Source organism: Babylonia areolata, chromosome 24 (genome assembly GCF_041734735.1).
Source record: "Babylonia areolata isolate BAREFJ2019XMU chromosome 24, ASM4173473v1, whole genome shotgun sequence".
In the NCBI taxonomy this organism is placed as follows: Eukaryota; Metazoa; Mollusca; class Gastropoda; order Neogastropoda; family Buccinidae; genus Babylonia; species Babylonia areolata.
Window position 1 is genome coordinate 9,306,261 of NC_134899.1, and position 18,456 is coordinate 9,324,716.

The 18,456-nt window shown below is 40.2% G+C and overlaps 1 protein-coding gene across 2 annotated transcripts; it reads left to right on the plus strand.

The window, feature by feature from the left end:
* Positions 1 to 2,692: 2,692 nt before the first annotated feature.
* On the plus strand, positions 2,693 to 17,106 carry LOC143298962 (fatty acid hydroxylase domain-containing protein 2-like). 2 transcript variants are annotated; one of them, XM_076612016.1, is made up of 6 exons: positions 2,693 to 2,768; positions 3,211 to 3,314; positions 4,103 to 4,224; positions 13,979 to 14,136; positions 15,738 to 16,010; positions 16,510 to 17,106. In XM_076612016.1, coding segments are annotated over exons 1-6 (822 nt in total). In that variant the 5' UTR covers positions 2,693 to 2,766; the 3' UTR covers positions 16,673 to 17,106. The 2 variants fall into 2 exon arrangements, with proteins under 2 accessions (XP_076468131.1, XP_076468130.1); XM_076612015.1 differs by having other exon boundaries at positions 2,709 to 2,768; positions 13,928 to 14,136.
* Positions 17,107 to 18,456: the final 1,350 nt, after the last annotated feature.

Consider the following 18,456-nt stretch of genomic DNA (forward strand, 5'->3'; position numbering starts at 1 on the left):
TTTTCTCTTGAAACGCTTTGTCTGTCAACACCAAATTTGCATTAAACGTGGAAGAAAAATTATTTATTCTTTATACACATCAGTGTGCAGGTGTTTTCTTTTCCTGGATCAAACCATTGTTCTGGATCACGAACTTTTTTTTTTTTTTTTTTTTTTTTTTTAAAGCATCAAGATCCACAATATTTTCTTGGGTTGTTCCCGGTTCATACTGCCGAAAACGTTTGGGTTGCCGGGACCAGCGTTTGGTGGTGGCTAAAAGATAGCACGATCTGTTTCTTGTCTGCAGTTTAAAGGGGGAAAGAATGGAAATTCTTGACAATACAGAGAATGACGTCTACTACCCCCATTGTGTTTATTGCCTAAGGATATTTTAAAGAGGGTATTGAATTAATGATGCTCCCGAAAGCGGAGTCAGGCTGCATGGCGAGGTGAAAACGGTCATACACGTAAAAGCCCACTCGTGTTCACATGAGTGAACGTGGGAGTTGCAGCCCACGAACGCAGAAGAATCAATGATAATAATAATGTTATTTATATAGCGCCTAATCAAACGATTTAGCTCTGTAAGCGCTCTACAAATGCGATAGTTCAACAACAACAAAATCTTATATATGATTATATGTATGCTGAAAATTCTTGTTGACTGCACTTCTTTGTCAGCCATCCTGCCTGAAAAACTGGGCACTGTGGAACTAGATTCGCTTACGTTAAGCCTTAACCACCTATAGTTACATTTATTATGAGACGGTTGCTCAGTTAAATAATAGAAAGGACAGGAATAGGTTAGAGGAACAGAGTAACAAATTATTGGAACAAATTAACAAACAATATCAAACGTGCACCTAGTATAAATACTTTTAAGAACCTGATAGATAAACATGAGTTATTGACAAAAACGAAATACGACTTTGATGGATAAAATGACTGAGCTAGTCAACGACCTGACCAACAATAAAAAGGAGTAAATCTGAAGGGGCATAAAAAGCCCAAAATGGCTAAGTTGTATATAACAACGCCCCAAATCCTGATCCTGATCCTGAGGTTAAAGTTTAGTCAGATTCGCTTACGTTAAGCCTTAACCACCTTTAGCTACATTTGTCACGAGACAGTTGCTCATTTAAGTGATGGAACTTGAATGGACAGGAATAGGTAGAGGTTTAATAAGATACGAACGTATACGTTGATATTAATAAAATGTTGATCTGATGTGGCTAAGACTTGTCTCAGTAGCATAATAAATGATTCGAACGTATACGTTGATATTAATAATATGTTGATCTGATGTGACTAAGACTGTCTCAGTAGCATAATAAATGATAATTTGCTTCTCACGGTTTGAATGATGTTTTCATTCTTTCACGTGTGCAAGCAAAGGGAGTGTGATGGAAAAGATGAACAGGTCGGAGCCATGAACATTGTAACGGGCACAGTACCCCCTTCTCCGCCACCTTACCCTTCTCACATATGCACATCTATGCGTGTACACGCGCACATAATCGTACGCACAAATTAGGAGGAAAAAAACCACTTTAGCAGTCTTTTTTTTCTAATTATTTAAAATTCTATTTAAATGCCAGATCATACAAGCTAGAGCCTTGTGCCACTTCTTGTTAAATTCACAGTTTTCCTTTCGTCAGTCGTCATCAAAATGATTATTTTAAGGATACTTTATGGTTTGGGTTCATATGACTGTGTTTTTTCTTTTTCCTTTTTTATTTTGTTTTATTTCATTTTATGTTTTTAAAATCTTAATCGGTTTTTCTTCTTGCTCTAGCTTCGCCCTTTATTTCAATTTTCGAATTGCAACGTTTTTGATTGCACTCACTTATCAGGGTAACAACTGCATCACTGTCAGTTTTATGCCCTCTGTCACTTCATAAAGGATTAGGTGCTTTAATTGTGTACAGGAACCAAAACCATCTTTGTCCAATATATTGTTATATACTGAATGACACTGATTCACATAATAGGAGACAGCCTCCACTGTTGTCAAAGGTCTGCCTTTCGTTGTTTTTCACAAGCTCCACGATACTAACTGCCTCCGGGCAACACATAGAATCAACCCAGTTGTTGCTGAATGACACATGATAATGGTAATTCTTGTCGGTATGACCTCCCAAGGGGTTAAAGAGGGACATGAGACTGGGCAAAGTTTGTACAATCATTCATATATATATATATATATATATATATATAATGTGTGTGTGTGTGTGTGTGTGTGTGTGTACATATGTATTGTTGCTGTTAACATCAGCTTCATAACAGTCACGCTTGGTTTGCTTCCAGCAGGCAGAATCACGCGCTTGCACATGATTATATACACTGAACACAAATATACGCACACTGACCTGCGCGCACACTTGCATTTCCATTTACCCCCAAGCCATCTACCATTTGCTCCTTGCATACATTATATGGATGTAGGCTATTTTCCGAGATTTCTTATTCGTCATATTTGAGTTGTTTCAATCTTGATCGACTCTGGTTTTTGTTGTTTACCCCATGGGAAATTTGATGCATTTATTACTTGCGAGAGCGATATGGGACAAACCTCAATCATGCAGAAAGGATGCCCTTTAATTGTGGTATGACTGACCTCTGTCGATCTACTTAACCCTGACATCAGCTGAGTGTCGACGTCATTCATGACATGTGAATGGGGGTGAAAGCAGCTGTATATATACAGGAGATCCAGTGCAACATTCAACTTCAGACCAGTTCTGCTTCTTGTGTCATTAGCTGTGGCTCAAGTTACTGGGCATAGACATGTATGTTTACTTTTTTTCGTCAACGAATTTAGCCGTAGAGAAAACGAATGGCAGATTATTTTCATAAAATGCTAAGCATGTTCAGATTATTATCGCATCTAGATTAATTAGATTGTTATAAAATCTAACTTGTTATTGTGATAGTTATATATTAATGTTGGGCATGTTCAGATTATTATTGCATCTAGATTAATTAGATTGTTATAAAATCTAACTTGTTAATGTGATAGTTATATATTTATTTGTTGACTTCGTTTTAAGATAAAATAAGTGGTGTTCCATTTTGTTTGAAATTTTGCAGTAATTTATATGGCCAGCTGGGTGGAAGATTGTGATGTTCGATTTCAGTACTTGATTTTTTTTTTCCTTTGACAGGGGACTACTGCGATAGTTACACGAAAGTTGTATAAGAAAAGAAGGAAATAAAAATTTGTGAGTGCAGGCATTTGCAGAGTGTCTGGGCAGCATCTGGTGATTTCTGTCAACAACAATGGGAACGGATTTTTCGTCTGTGTGGGAGTGATCCATTTAAGGTCTCTGTTTTTGGTAAGTGATCACACCAGCTATTCTTCTTCTTGTGATAAGACGCCCTATGTCATGATTGAATGAATCCCTTTATAACGGAACGCTTCAAGCTAGGTAACTGATCAGACCTTTTTTTCTTTTTTTTTTCTTTAGTCCCGCCAGGCAATCGCTCTCAGACAGTTGCTTAACTAAGCTTTTTGTGTGTGAAGCATTGTGCGATCTAGTGCTTTCATCAAGGAAGTTGCTTTCAGCCATGCAACCGTATTGTTTTTTTTAGCCAGGTAAATGACCAGGTAAATGATTACTTCCAGGGGGGGGGGGGGGCAATTTGCCGTGCAACATGTCCAGGCAGTAGTTTTGTACAACAAATTCGGATGGCTGGGGAGAAGTGGTTGAAGAAGGGAATCGGGTATGATCAGAGATGACATCGGAATGTGTACTGCTGTGCACAGAATTCTACTGTTTATAGGTAGGATGATAACAAAACGAAAGCAAAAACACGCCATCATATCTCATAATTAGGCCTATTTTCTTCTCAAAGATTCTTTCAATTTAACATTTTGCTAAATCAGTTTAGTTTGCCCCAATGCTGACTGGAAGGGTTGCAGGACAAAGTCATTGCCTGCAACTGGAATTAAGATCATATCCAGGGTGTAAAAGAAGCCCGTAAGAATACTTATCTGATTCCCACTGTTCGTGTTTAGCATCTACATCACCTGCTAAGACCCTTACTCACGAAAGTAACTGATTAGTCACGGAATCCGGGTGATCTTCTCCTGATACACAAAGTCTTTTCTTTGCCATTCCAGGCACCACTGTCTTTAGCTTTCTGGTGTTCTGGCTGTCCAATGCATTTCTGCTCCTCCTTGACGTCACCGGCAAGCCTTCAGCTCTTCTCTGCTACAAAGTGCAGCCAGACAAAAATGTATCAGTGAGTGTTCAGTTGGAAGATTGCACTGTGCATGCCATTGTACCTATTTCTTCTGTATCATGGCTGCACAAGGGAGCTTTTCGGGTGTTGGGTGCTTTGTTTTATTTTGTGTGGTGTGTGTGTTTTTTTTTATTTTTTTATTATTATTATTTTTTTTTACAGATGTGTAACCTTTTTCTTCTTTTTTTAATTTTTTTTTTTTTTTATTGTTTCGTTAGGCAAGGAAGGTCGTTTTGAATTGCGAAGCATTGTTGGTATGGCTTTGTTCAAATCTATCCTCAAAGAATGCCCCATCACGTGAATTTCTCCGAGTCGGTTTTTCCCATGTTATACTCGTGGTGTTGTCTAAGCCTGATAGCGCTGTCTCTTGTCTAGAAACTGGTTATGAAAACATGCATCAAATCCTGGATCCAGATATCTTCTTCTTCTTTGTTCGTGGGCTGCAACTCCCACGTTCACTCGCATGTACACGAGTGGGCTTTTACGTGTATGACCGTTTTTACCCCGCTATGTAGCAGCCATACTCCGTTTTCGGGGGTGCCCATGCAGGGTATGTTCTTGTTTCCATAATCCACCGAACGATGGCATGGATTACAGGATCTTTAACATGCGTATTTGATCTGCTTGCGTATACACACGAACGGGGTTCAGGCACTAGCAGGTCTGCACATAATTATGCTGACCTTAGAGATCGGAAAAATCTCCAACCTATACCCACCAGGCGCTGTTACCGAGATTCGAACTCGAGACCTTCAAATTGAAAGTCCAACGCTTTAACCACTCGGCTATTGCGCCCGTCGGATCCAGATATGAAACGGGCTACAGTTTCTTCTTCGCGACATGAAAAAGAGCATAGTCGGTTCACAAAACTATACTGTGAGGCTTTTGTGTATAGCTTACAGTCAGATCTCCTGAGTCACTGTATTAGACGAGTATCTGTTTCCACACGTGGGGATGCCGGGGGCTTTTTCAGTTCACATAGTAGCCTGACCTTCTGGATATGCTGTGCCAGAATTTCCTCTTTTCTATCGCTCTCTTTATTTCTGGGTTTTCCCTGTTTATTTTGTCGTTTCTCCCATTCTTATTTCTGCCTTGCTAGTCCATATATCTAAAAACATATTTTTCTTGTCTTGATAACTGGACACTCTTACTGTGTTGCTTTCTTTTTTTTTTCTTTTGGTCCAGAATAATTCAGGTGCTCGTTGGCAATTTTTGGTTTTGTATCAGTGTATGTATATAGTCTTGCTTATTATGTAAACAGTTCAGATTAGTTGTCATGGTTTTTTTGTGTGTTTTTTTCCTTTCGTTTTTTATGTTGCCCCCCCCCCCACACACCCCCCCCCCCCTCCCCACCCCCCACCCCCACCCCCCCGCCCCGTCGTTTTTTTACGTTTGAAACTTAATTATCTGATGAGAAAATTGACGGAATGGTCAACGTCAGAGACATATCCAAGGTTTATGTGCATGGATATAACTGTACTTGTTTTGCCTAATTTTTCTTTTCCATTTTTTTCTAAGTCCTACGGGACCGATATATACATAATTGTATATACTTTGTCAGCCCTGATATAGCCCTGCGTTGTCGGCTAGGCTATGAGCTACAAACGACAAAAGACCTGTCTGTTGTTCTGTACCAACACTGTGTAATGTGAACAGGTTTCCGTTGTTCTGTACCAACACTGTGTAATGTGAACAGGTGTCTGTTGTTCTATACCAACACTGTGTAATGTGAACAGGTGTCTGTTGCTCTATACCAACACTGTGTAATGTGAACAGGTGTTTGTTGTTCTATACCAACACTGTGTAATGTGAACAGGTGTCTGTTGTTCTATACCAACACTGTGTAATGTGAACAGGTGTTTGTTGTTCTATACCAACACTGTGTATTGTGAACAGGTGTCTGTTGTTCTATACTAACACTGTGTAATGTGAACAGGTGTCTGTTGTTCTATACCAACACTGTGTAATGTGAACAGGTGTCTGTTGTTCTATACCAACACTGTGTAATCTGAACAGGTGTTTGTTGTTCTATACCAGCACTGTGTAATGTGAACAGGTGTCTGTTGTTCATACCAACACTGTGTAATGTGAACAGGTGTCTGTTGTTCTGTACCAACACTGTGTAATGTGAACAGGTGTCTGTTGTTCTGTACCAACACTGTGTAATGTGAACAGGTGTCTGTTGTTCTGTACCAACACTGTGTAATGTGAACAGGTGTCTGTTGTTCTATACCAACACTGTGTAATGTGAACAGGTGTTTGTTGCTCTATACCAACACTGTGTAATGTGAACAGGTGTCTGTTGCTCTATACCAACACTGTGTAATGTGAACAGGTGTTTGTTGCTCTATACCAACACTGTGTAATCTGAACAGGTGTTTGTTGTTCTATACCAACACTGTGTAATATGAACAGATGTTTGTTGTTCTATACCAACACTGTGTATTGTGAACAGGTGTCTGTTGTTCTATACTAACACTGTGTAATGTGAACAGGTGTTTGTTGTTCTATGCCAACACTGTGTAATGTGAACAGGTGTCTGTTGTTCTATACTAACACTGTGTAATCTGAACAGGTGTTTGTTGTTCTATACCAACACTGTGTAATGTGAACAGGTGTTTGTTGTTCTATACCAACACTGTGTAATATGAACAGATGTTTGTTGCTCTATGCCAGCGCTATGTAATGTGAACAGGTGTATGTGTTCTATGCCAACACTGTGTAATGTGAACAGGTGTATGTGTTCTATACCAACACTGTGTAATATGAACAGGTGTCTGTTGTTCTATACAAATACTGTGTAATGTGAACAGGTGTCTGTTGTTCTATACCAACACTGTGTAATGTGAACAGATGTCTGTTGTTCTATACCAACACCATGTAATCTTTTTTGTGAGTCCTCCAACTTCCTCTTTTTCCCCACTTTTTTTTCCTTTTTCCTTTTTTTTTCTTTTCTTTTTCTTTTTTTGTGGGGCCTCCATCCTCCTAATTTTCCACACATCTTTCTCTTTCTACTGTCACAGTTTCATATTTACTTTTCATGCACCACTTTCGCCCACACAATATCTTTCATTTTGTTTTCCTATCATCTGGCGCAGTAACTGCCACGGTGTGTCTTGAGGCGTGCATTTTAACTCTCTCCATACGAACGGCGAAAGAGACGACGTTAACAGCGTTTCACCCCAATTACCACCATTAAAATATTGCAAGCGGAAGGCTCTTATACTGAAGAGGTGAATGTTGACAAAGAATACCACAATTCTGACGACGGAAGCTAAAGGTTGGGTCATTCAGACAGCCACTGGACATCCGAGGGGTCTGTGTAGAGAAGAAGAGAGGACTGGCCGTACTGAGTGAGTTAAGTGTATTCGATGTCTGTATACATTTGTCAGTTGTTATTTTTTTATGTTCTGATGTTCTGTTGTATGCATTCTAAACATGTATGACATGTGATTACATCTGTCTGGGTTTATTATTGCCCTTGGGCGCAGTAACTGCCACAGTGTGTCTTGAGGTGTGCATTTTAACTCTTTCCATACGAACGGCGAAAGAAACGAACTTAACAGCGTTTCACCCCAATTACCATCATCAAAATATTGCAAGCGGAAGGCTCTTATACTGAAGACGTGAATGTTGACAAAGAATACCACAATTCTGACGACGGAAGCTAAAGGTTGGGTCATTCAGATACCCACTGGACATCCGAGGGGTCTGTGTAATGGAGAAGAGAGGACTGGCCGTACTGAGTGAGTTAAGTGTATTCGATGTCTGTATACATTTGTCAGGTGTTTTTATGTTCTAATGTTCTGTTGTATGCATTCTAAATATGTATGACATGTCATTACATCTGTCTGGGTTTATTATTGCCCTTGTGTGAGTTGTTTGTTCAGATATTGAAGCTTTGCTGTGGTCCATCCTCTTTCTCTTCCTCCCTTCCTCCCTCTCCCCCCCTCCCCCCTCTCTCAACTTAATACCAAAGAAGAAAAAAAAGAAAGATTTGTTATCTGTTTCATAATAATGGACAGATCCTGTCTTCCCTTTGTTTACATGCCAGTGGTTTAGGTGATCTAGTGCATGTGCGTAACAGTGTATGCGGAGTTAATAGTGACAGGGCACATCCTTTCCATTAAGCATCTCTCCCAGCAAACATTTTCCTGTGTATATGAACCCATTTTTCGTGTTCTCCTGCACTACAAGGACGCACCATATGTACCACCCATTGCAAGAGAAACGCTGACTGCATTTGCCTAACATAAATCACCAGTACAATCTTTTTTTTTTATTTTTATTTTTATTTTTTTTACTTCGTATTCCTAGCCACATTGTAACTGATTTATAGCGATTTATTTCAAGCCCTGAAAACCTAGAGAAATCTTGAAATATGTTTAACACATGTAACATATGTTCATCCTTTACAAATAAAGTAACATCGTCTGCATACATGGCTATTTTTAGTCATCTAAGGAACAAACTATCATCGGGTTGTCCTAACTCGATTCCTTATATGTGCCTACAACCACGTATCTTTTTAGCTAGAATTTCAATGGAGAGAACAAAAGCTAACGGTGAAAAGGGACATCCTTGTAGAATTCCCGATTCTACTGGAAAATTCTTTGATATCCAACCACAGTATGTGACACAACTTTGAGTATTAGCCATGATTACTTTTACCCATTGAATAAAGTCTATACCAAAGCCAAATTTCTTAAATGCACTAATCATAAAATCCTTTGAAATTCTATCAAATGCCTGTGAATAATCTATACTCACTGATCAACCAGGTTTGTTTTCTACACTGAACTGTTCAACAACACCATCAACGAGTCTTAGTAATGTGGAAACTCGCCGACCTTTAATATAACCCACTTGATCAGTACTAACTAGATCCGAATGGCCAAAGTCTTAGTTAAAAGTTCATAATCACTATTAGTATGATGGGTCGCCAGCTTTTTTAAATTGTTTCTTGGCAGTTCTTTACCTTTGTGTATCAATGTAACTACTGCCTTTCTTTGTGTTCATGAGGGTATTCCTTTTGTAAAAGAGTCATTTAATGACAGTGTTAGTAAGCCTTTTAAATGTAGCCAAAAAATCTTTAGAAGCAGCTGTGATTCCATCGCAGCCAGGAGAAGAGCCATTATTCAAGCATTTGAGGGCATTTAGCAGCTCATGTTCCGTTGCTGCACCCTCACAATCCCTTTTTTAAGTCTCAGAGATGCGTGGAACATCGGTGTTGGCCAAAAATATGTATTTTCAGACATGTCCCAGTCGTTAGAAGGTTACACACACACACACACACACACACACACACACACACATACATATATATATATATATATATATATATATCATCGAGAAAAAAAAGTGTTTTTGTACTTTCGGTATTTCCGGTTGCTGGGTTACTAATACGTTATTTTCGTTTAGAACCCCTGCCATCATTTTCGAATTTGCCTTTGATTTTTCCAACCCCAAAAAGTAACTGTGTATTCTGGACAGGTGTATGTTGTTCTATACCAACACTGTGTAATGTGAACAGGTTTCTGTTGTTCTTTACCAACACTGTGTGATATGAACAGGTGTCTGTTGTTTTATACTAACACTGTGTAATGTGAACAGGTTTCGGTTTTTCTATACCAATACTATGTAATGTGAACAGGTGTTTGTTGTTCTATACCAACACTGTGTAATGTGAACAGGTGTCTGTTATTCTATACCAACCCTGTGTAATGTGAACAGGTGTCTGTTGTTCTATACCAACACTGTGTAATGTGAACAGGTGTCTGTTGTTCTGTACCAACACTGTGTAATGTGAACAGGTGTCTGTTGTTCTATACCAGCACTGTGTAATCTGAACAGGTGTTTGTTGTTCTATGCCAACACTGTGTAATGTGAACAGGTGTTTGTTGCTCTATACCAACATTGTGTAATGTGAACAGGTGTTTGTTGCTCTATACCAACACTGTGTAATGTGAACAGGTGTTTGTTGCTCTATACCAACACTGTGTAATGTGAACAGGTGTTTGTTGCTCTATACCAACACTGTGTAATCTGAACAGGTGTTTGTTGTTCTATACCAACACTGTGTAATATGAACAGATGTTTGTTGCTCTATGCCAGCGCTATGTAATGTGAACATATGTTTGTTGTTCTATGCCAACACTGTGTAATGTGAACAGGTGTTTGTTGTTCTATACCAACACTGTGTAATGTGAACAGGTGTTTGTTGCTCTATACCAACACTGTGTAATCTGAACAGGTGTTTGTTGTTCTATACCAACACTGTGTAATATGAACAGATGTTTGTTGCTCTATGCCAGCGCTATGTAATGTGAACATATGTTTGTTGTTCTATGCCAACACTGTGTAATGTGAACAGGTGTATGTGTTCTATACAAATACTGTGTAATGTGAACAGGTGTCTGTTGTTCTATACAAATACTGTGTAATGTGAACAGGTGTCTGTTGTTCTATACCAACACTGTGTAATGTGAACAGATGTCTGTTGTTCTATACCAACACCATGTAATCTTTTTTGTGAGTCCTCCAACTTCCTCTTTTTCCCCACTTTTTTTTCCTTTTTCCTTTTTTTTTCTTTTCTTTTTCTTTTTTTTGTGGGGCCTCCATCCTCCTAACTTTCCCCACATCTTTCGCTTTCTACTGTCACAGTTTCATATTTACTTTTCATGCACCACTTTCGCCCACACAATATCTTTCATTTTGTTTTCCTATCATCTGGCGCAGTAACTGCTACGGTGTGTCTTGAGGCGTGCATTTTAAGTGTATTCGATGTCTGTATACATTTGTCAGTTGTTATTTTTTTATGTTCTGATGTTCTGTTGTATGCATTCTAAACATGTATGACATGTGATTACATCTGTCTGGGTTTATTATTGCCCTTGGGCGCAGTAACTGCCACAGTGTGTCTTGAGGTGTGCATTTTAAGTGTATTCGATGTCTGTATACATTTGTCAGGTGTTTTTATGTTCTAATGTTCTGTTGTATGCATTCTAAATATGTATGACATGTCATTACATCTGTCTGGGTTTATTATTGCCCTTGTGTGAGTTGTTTGTTCAGATATTGAAGCTTTGCTGTGGTCCATCCTCTTTCTCTTCCTCCCTTCCTCCCTCTCCCCCCCCCTCCCCCCTCTCTCAACTTAATACCAAAGAAAAAAAAAAGAAAGATTTGTTATCTGTTTCATAATAATGGACAGATCCTGTCTTCCCTTTGTTTACATGCCAGTGGTTTAGGTGATCTAGTGCATGTGCGTAACAGTGTATGCGGAGTTAATAGTGACAGGGCACATCCTTTCCATTAAGCATCTCTCCCAGCAAACATTTTCCTGTGTATATGAACCCATTTTTCGTGTTCTCCTGCACTACAAGGACGCACCATATGTACCACCCATTGCAAGAGAAACGCTGACTGCATTTGCCAAACATAAATCACCAGTACAATCTTTTTTTTATTTCTTTCTTTTTTTTTTTACTTCCTATTCCTAGCCACATTGTAACTGATTTATAGCGATTTATTTCAAGCCCTGAAAACCTAGAGAAATCTTGAAATATGTTTAACACATGTAACATATGTTCATCCTTTACAAATAAAGTAACATCGTCTGCATACATGGCTATTTTTAGTCATCTAAGGAACAAACTATCATCGGGTTGTCCTAACTCGATTCCTTATATGTGCCTACAACCACGTATCTTTTTAGCTAGAATTTCAATGGAAAGAACAAAAGCTAACGGTGAAAAGGGACATCCTTGTAGAATTCCCGATTCTACTGGAAAATTCTTTGATATCCAACCACAGTATGTGACACAACTTTGAGTATTAGCCATGATTACTTTTACCCATTGAATAAAGTCTATACCAAAGCCAAATTTCTTAAATGCAATAATCATAAAATCCTTTGAAATTCTATCAAATGCCTGTGAATAATCTATACTCACTGATCAACCAGGTTTGTTTTCTACACTGAACTGTTCAACAACACCATCAACGAGTCTTAGTAATGTGGAAACTCGCCGACCTCTAATATAACCCACTTGATCAGTACTAACTAGATCCGAATGGCCAAAGTCTTAGTTAAAAGTTCATAATCACTATTAGTATGATGGGTCGCCAGCTTTTTTAAATTGTTTCTTGGCAGTTCTTTACCTTTGTGTATCAATGTAACTACTGCCTTTCTTTGTGTTGATGAGAGTATTCCTTTTGTAAAAGAGTCATTTAATGACAGTGTTAGTAAGCCTTTTAAATGTAGCCAAAAAATCTTTAGAAGCTCAACTGTGATTCCATCGCAGCCAGGAGAAGAGCCATTATTCAAGCATTTGAGGGCATTTAGCAGCTCATGTTCCGTTGCTGCACCCTCACAATCCCTTTTTTAAGTCTCAGAGATGCGTGGAACATCGGTGTTGGCCAAAAATATGTATTTTCAGACATGTCCCAGTCGTTAGAAGGTTACACACACACACACACACACACACACACACACACACACACACACACACATGTATATATATATATATATATATATATATATATATATATATATATATATACATATATATATATATATATATATATATATATATATATAATCGAGAAAAAAAGTGTTTTTGTACTTTCGGTATTTCCGGTTGCTGGGTTACTAATACGTTATTTTCGTTTAGAACCCCTGCCATCATTTTCGAATTTGCCTTTGATTTTTCCAACCCCAAAAAGTAACTGTGTAATCTGGACAGGTGTCTGTTGTTCTATACCAACACTGTGTAATGTGAACAGGTTTCTGTTGTTCTTTACCAACACTGTGTGATATGAACAGGTGTCTGTTGTTCTATACCAACACTGTGTAATGTGAACAGGTGTCTGTTGTTCTATACCAACACTGTGTAATGTGAACAGGTGTTTGTTGTTCTATACCAACACTGTGTAATGTGAACAGGTGTCTGTTATTCTATATCAACATTGTGTAATGTGAACAGGTGTATGTTGTTCTATATCAACATTGTGTAATGTGAACATGTGTCCGTTGTTCTATACCAACATTGTGTAATGTGAACAGGTGTCCGTTGTTCTATACCAACACTGTGCAATGTGAACAGGTGTATGTGTTCTATACCAGCACTGTGTAATATGAACAGGTGTCTGTTGTTCTATACGAATACTGTGTAATGTGAACAGGTGTCCGTTGTTCTATATCAACATTGTGTAATGTGAACAGGTGTCCGTTGTTCTGTATCAACACTGTGTAATGTGAACAGGCGTCTGTTGTTCTATACCAACACTTTGAAATCCGAACAGGTGTCTATTGTTCTATACCAACACTGTATAAAGTGGTCAGGTGTCCGTTGTTCTATACCAACACTGTATAAAGTGGTCAGGTGTCCGTTGTTTGATACGAACACTGTGTAATGTGGACAGGTGTCCGTTGTTCTATACCAACACTGTGTAATGAGAACAGGTGTCCGTTGTTCTATACCAACACTGTATAATGTGGACAGGTGTCCGTTGTTCGATACGAACACTGTGTAATATGGACAGGTGTCCGTTGTTCTATACCAACACTGTGTAATGAGAACAGGTGTCCGTTGTTCTATACCAACACTGTATAATGTGGACAGGTGTCCGTTGTTCGATACGAACACTCTGTAATGTGGACAGGTGTCCGTTGTTCGATATGAACACTCTGCAATGTGGACAGGTGTCCAAGGGTCGGATAAGGGATGCCGTACAGCTGGTGCTGTTCAACCAGATCGTGGTGGGTGTGCCTTTCGCTGTGGTGTTTCACTGGGTCATGCAGCGGAGAGGGTGCAGCGTTCTGCCCGAGGAGCTGCCCACCTTCCACAATTGCCTGATGGAACTGGTCGTTTGCCTTCTCGTGGAAGAGGTCTTCCTCTACTATTTCCACAGGTATCTTTTTTGCGGTCTTTGTTGTTTGTTTGGATGTGGAGCTGGATGGATGTCCCAGGAAACCGTACTTTAGCATGTGTATATCAGTTCGGTTTAGCATTAGTGTTTTGTTATTGCTCTTCTTGTTGTTATTTTACTCAAAGCAGATTTGTTGTGGCGCACATGGATCAGTCGTGCAGGCTTTATTGATACCTCCTCGAAACTGAAACTGAACTTAGTATACCTATTAGACAGCTTGTTGGCAAAGTGAACAGGATCAGAGAGCTTGTTGGCAAAGTGTACAGCATTAGAGAGCCTGTTGGCATGTTGTGTTAGTGTACACTCAAGGCCTGACTAAGCGCGTTGGGTTATGCTGCTGGTCAGGCATCTGCTTGGCAGATGTGGTGTAGCGTATATGGATTTGTCCGAACGCAGTGACGCCTCCTTGAGCTACTGATACTGAAACTGAAACTGTTAGTGTACAGTCAAATGTTTTACAGCTGCTTTTAAGTCTCATACATGTGCAAAGATTCGCCACAACGATACTTGTCTTTGTAGAAGACGCATCAAAAAGAGATAAGCCCCCACCCCCACTCCCCACCCCACCCTCCTTCTTTCTTTGATTTTCTTATTTTTATTTTTTAAACTCAAGCGCTGTTTTTGTTGGATGTGTCCACAACCATCTGATATATGGCTGTTCCCATAACCCACCAGACACTTTGTGACATCTGCTTTCTTTGCTTGGAATAGCCAAAATATATCTCTTGACGAGAATCTCGTGCAGTTGGCTTTTAAGTAAAGAAAGAAATGGCCTACCATGGTATGGCATCATACGTTTTATGTCTTGAATGTCTGTGTCCGTTTAGTCGGTAGATATGGTAATTTTTGCCTGGAAAAGTGTCGAATGCAATAATTAAACAAGTTGCCATAAGCTTATTGTTAAGAAAACGAGCATAAATTGGAAACGTCTACGCTCCCTATTGTGCTCATTCATTTCCGAAACCTCTGAAATTGTAGTGACAATATTTCAGCAGACTATGATGTGAAAGAATATTTTCTCCATCATCTTCGTCGTCTTCTTTTCCTCCTCCTCCTTCTCCTTCACCTCTTCCTCCTCCTGCTCCTCCTCCTCCTCCTCTTTTAACTCTGTGAAGACTCATTGGGGCACTGCACGGAAGAACTGTTCACCACACTCCTCCAGGTCTGTCGGTTGTGTTGTCAAAGCCTGTGTGTTTTTCAAAGGGTTTTCCCGTTCAGTGATTACGCTTACATTGAATATTTTGATGATGATCACACTACCATGTCCAGTAATTCATGTGTCCGATGGATATGATATGATGATGTGACATGGACACTAAAACAGCGCATATCCTCCGTCAGAAACCAAGCTGTAAGCGCTTTACAGACACGGGAGTCGTTTGTACAACTGGCTGCCTTCCTGCTGGGTTGAACCGACTGAGAGCTGCCTTTCGAGCGTGTGTGCGTGTGTGTGTGTGTGTGTGTGTGTGTGTGTGTGTGTGTGTGTGTGTGTGTGAGAGAGAGAGAGAGAGAGAGAGAGAGCTGCCTTTTGAGCGCTCATCATTCGTTACCGTTTCCGAATCTCCCCCTCCCCTCCTTTACAGATTGCTGCACCACCCCCGGCTGTACAAACACTTGCACAAGAAGCACCACGAGTGGACAGCACCCATCAGCGTAATCTCCATCTACGCCCACCCCGTGGATCACGTGGTGGTCAACCTGCTACCCGTCGCCCTGGGCCCGCTGAGCCTGGGTTCGCATCTGGCGGTCACCTGGCTGTGGCTGGCTGCGGTGCTGGTGGCCACCACTGTGGTCCACAGTGGCTACCACTTGCCCTTCCTCCCCTCACCCCAGTTCCACGACTACCACCACTTGAAGTGAGTGTGTGTGTGAGTGGGTGAGTGTGTGTGTGTGGTGGGAGAGATGGGTTGGGGGAGGGTGGGGTGGTGAGAGTGTGCGCGTGCTTTTTTCCTTTTCCCACAGATTCAACCAGAACTACGGAGTACTTCTTGCGTCACGCTGAGGCAGGACTCAGGCCAGTCTGGACTTGAAACAGTCGAACGACGGACTCGTCTGTGACAGCCCCCTGGGGCAGTGTATTCCATTCCGGGATGGTGCGGGGGGAAGAAAGACATGTGTAGATTTTGGTCTGGTTCTTCTGCAGTGAGAATATGTAACGTTTCAGTCTGGTTCTTCTGCCTGTTTACACAGATTCAGTGAGAATATGTAACGTTTCAGTCTGTTTCTTCTGCCTGTTTACACAGATTCAGTGAGAATATGTAACGTTTCAGTCTGTTTCTTCTGCATGCTGTTTACACAGATTCAGTGAGAATATGTAACGTTTCAGTCTGTTTCTTCTGCATGCTGTTTACACAGATTCAACCAGAACTATGGAGTGCTGGGAGTGCTGGACAGACTTCATGGTACCGACAACCAGTTCCGTGCCTCCAAGGCCTATGAGCGCCATTTTCTTCTGCTGGGCTTCACTCCCATGGCTCAACAGTTCCCAGACCAGCTCAGCAAGAACAAGTCTCAGTAACAAGTTGGACTGATGAAACGTACACAGTGATAACAACATTTGATTCTCATTCAGTTCGATTCAACTCAGTTCCAAATATCTTATTGTCTGCTTCAAGCAACTTGAAGAGAAACTCGCATTTCTTTTGGCTCACTCGGCAAAATAATTCTAATGTTCGTCAACAAATTTCGAAGTGGAAAGAAAACCAGTAAAACTGGCTCATCCTTCCTAGATCACCATGCACATCAATTATCGTTACATTTTAAGAAAAAAGTGAAACAAACAAACAAAAAACAACAACAAAAAAAGGAAAATATTCAGCAAGATGATTATATAATTTTAACACACAAATAAAAAACAAATCAACAACAACAAAAAAACCAAACTAATGACATCTATGCGCTTCCCTTACTTACTATAGACATCAATCATTATATGAAAGGAAAATAAAAACAAATCTAACTTTTAAGACATGGAATCACAGTTGAAAGTTCTGAAACCGCCACCAAGACCACAAGCATGCAATAACCCCACTCACATCCGTTCACAGTAAAACAAAACACAGATTCACACATGAATTATACGTGTGCGTCCACACACACGCACACACACACACACATACATACACACACACACACACACACACATACACACACACGCACGCTCGCGCGCGTTGTGAATATTCTTCTTTGCAAGTGGAATTTTACATCGTCTACCAGAAGGAAGTTTCTGGAAGACAGAGTTAAGTGGAATCATTCAAAAATTGGTGCATGTTTTTTTGTGTTTTTTTTGTTTGTTTTTTTTGTTTAAACTGCAAACAGCGGATTGGTACGGTGTGTTCAGCTTTCGTTGGAGCGGGGTTTTGATTTTGCTGGCCAAGTTTGCAACTCGTCCTAATTTTGTCTTTAATTTGACAGTGTGTATTGTATTGTATTTCTCTTTTTATCACAACAGATTTCTCTGTGTGATATTCGGGCTGCTCTCCCCAGGGAGAGCGCGTAGCTACACAACAGCGCCACCCATTTTATGTATTTTTTTTCCTGCGTGCAGTTTCATTTGTTTTTCCTATCAAAGTGGATTTTTCTACAGAATTTTGCCAGAAACAACCATTTTGTTGCCGTGGGTTCTTTTACGTGCGCTGAGTGCATGCTGCACACGGGACCTCGGTTTATCGTCTCATCCGAATGTCTAGCGTCCAGACCACCACTCAAGGTCCAATGGAGGGGGAGAAAATATCGGCAGCTGAGCCGTGATTCGAACCAGCGCGCTCAGATTCTCTCGCTTCCTAGGTGAACGCGTTATCTCTAGGCCATCACTCCACAGTTATCAGACTTCTGTGCACCTGTTTAAGAATGTGCATAATATAAAGAAAATGAAGAAGAAGAAGAAGAAGAAGAAGAAGAAAAAGAGTGTCTGGTGCTCTTTCTTGGTAGCAACATGAATATGTTCACAATAACATTTCAAATACTTTCTTTCGGTTTTACCTACTACTGAAGTCATGTTTTCATTGCATCAGCATACGTACACTCAAGTCCCTCTCGTAGTGTGCGACGACTATGTAAAAGGAAAAAAAAGACATCAAAGTTTCTTACTATCTTACTGTTGAAAATAAAGATTATCAATTAATCCAGTCAATCTCTCTCTCTCTCTCTCTCTCTCTCTCTCTCTCTCTCTCTCTCCCCTCAATCCCTCTTCTGCCCCCATCGAATCGTCCCCCACCTCCCACTCCACTCACCTCTTAACTCCCAACCCTCCTCCCATATACCTCAACCACCCACCGTCCCCCGCCTCCCCCACCCCTTCAG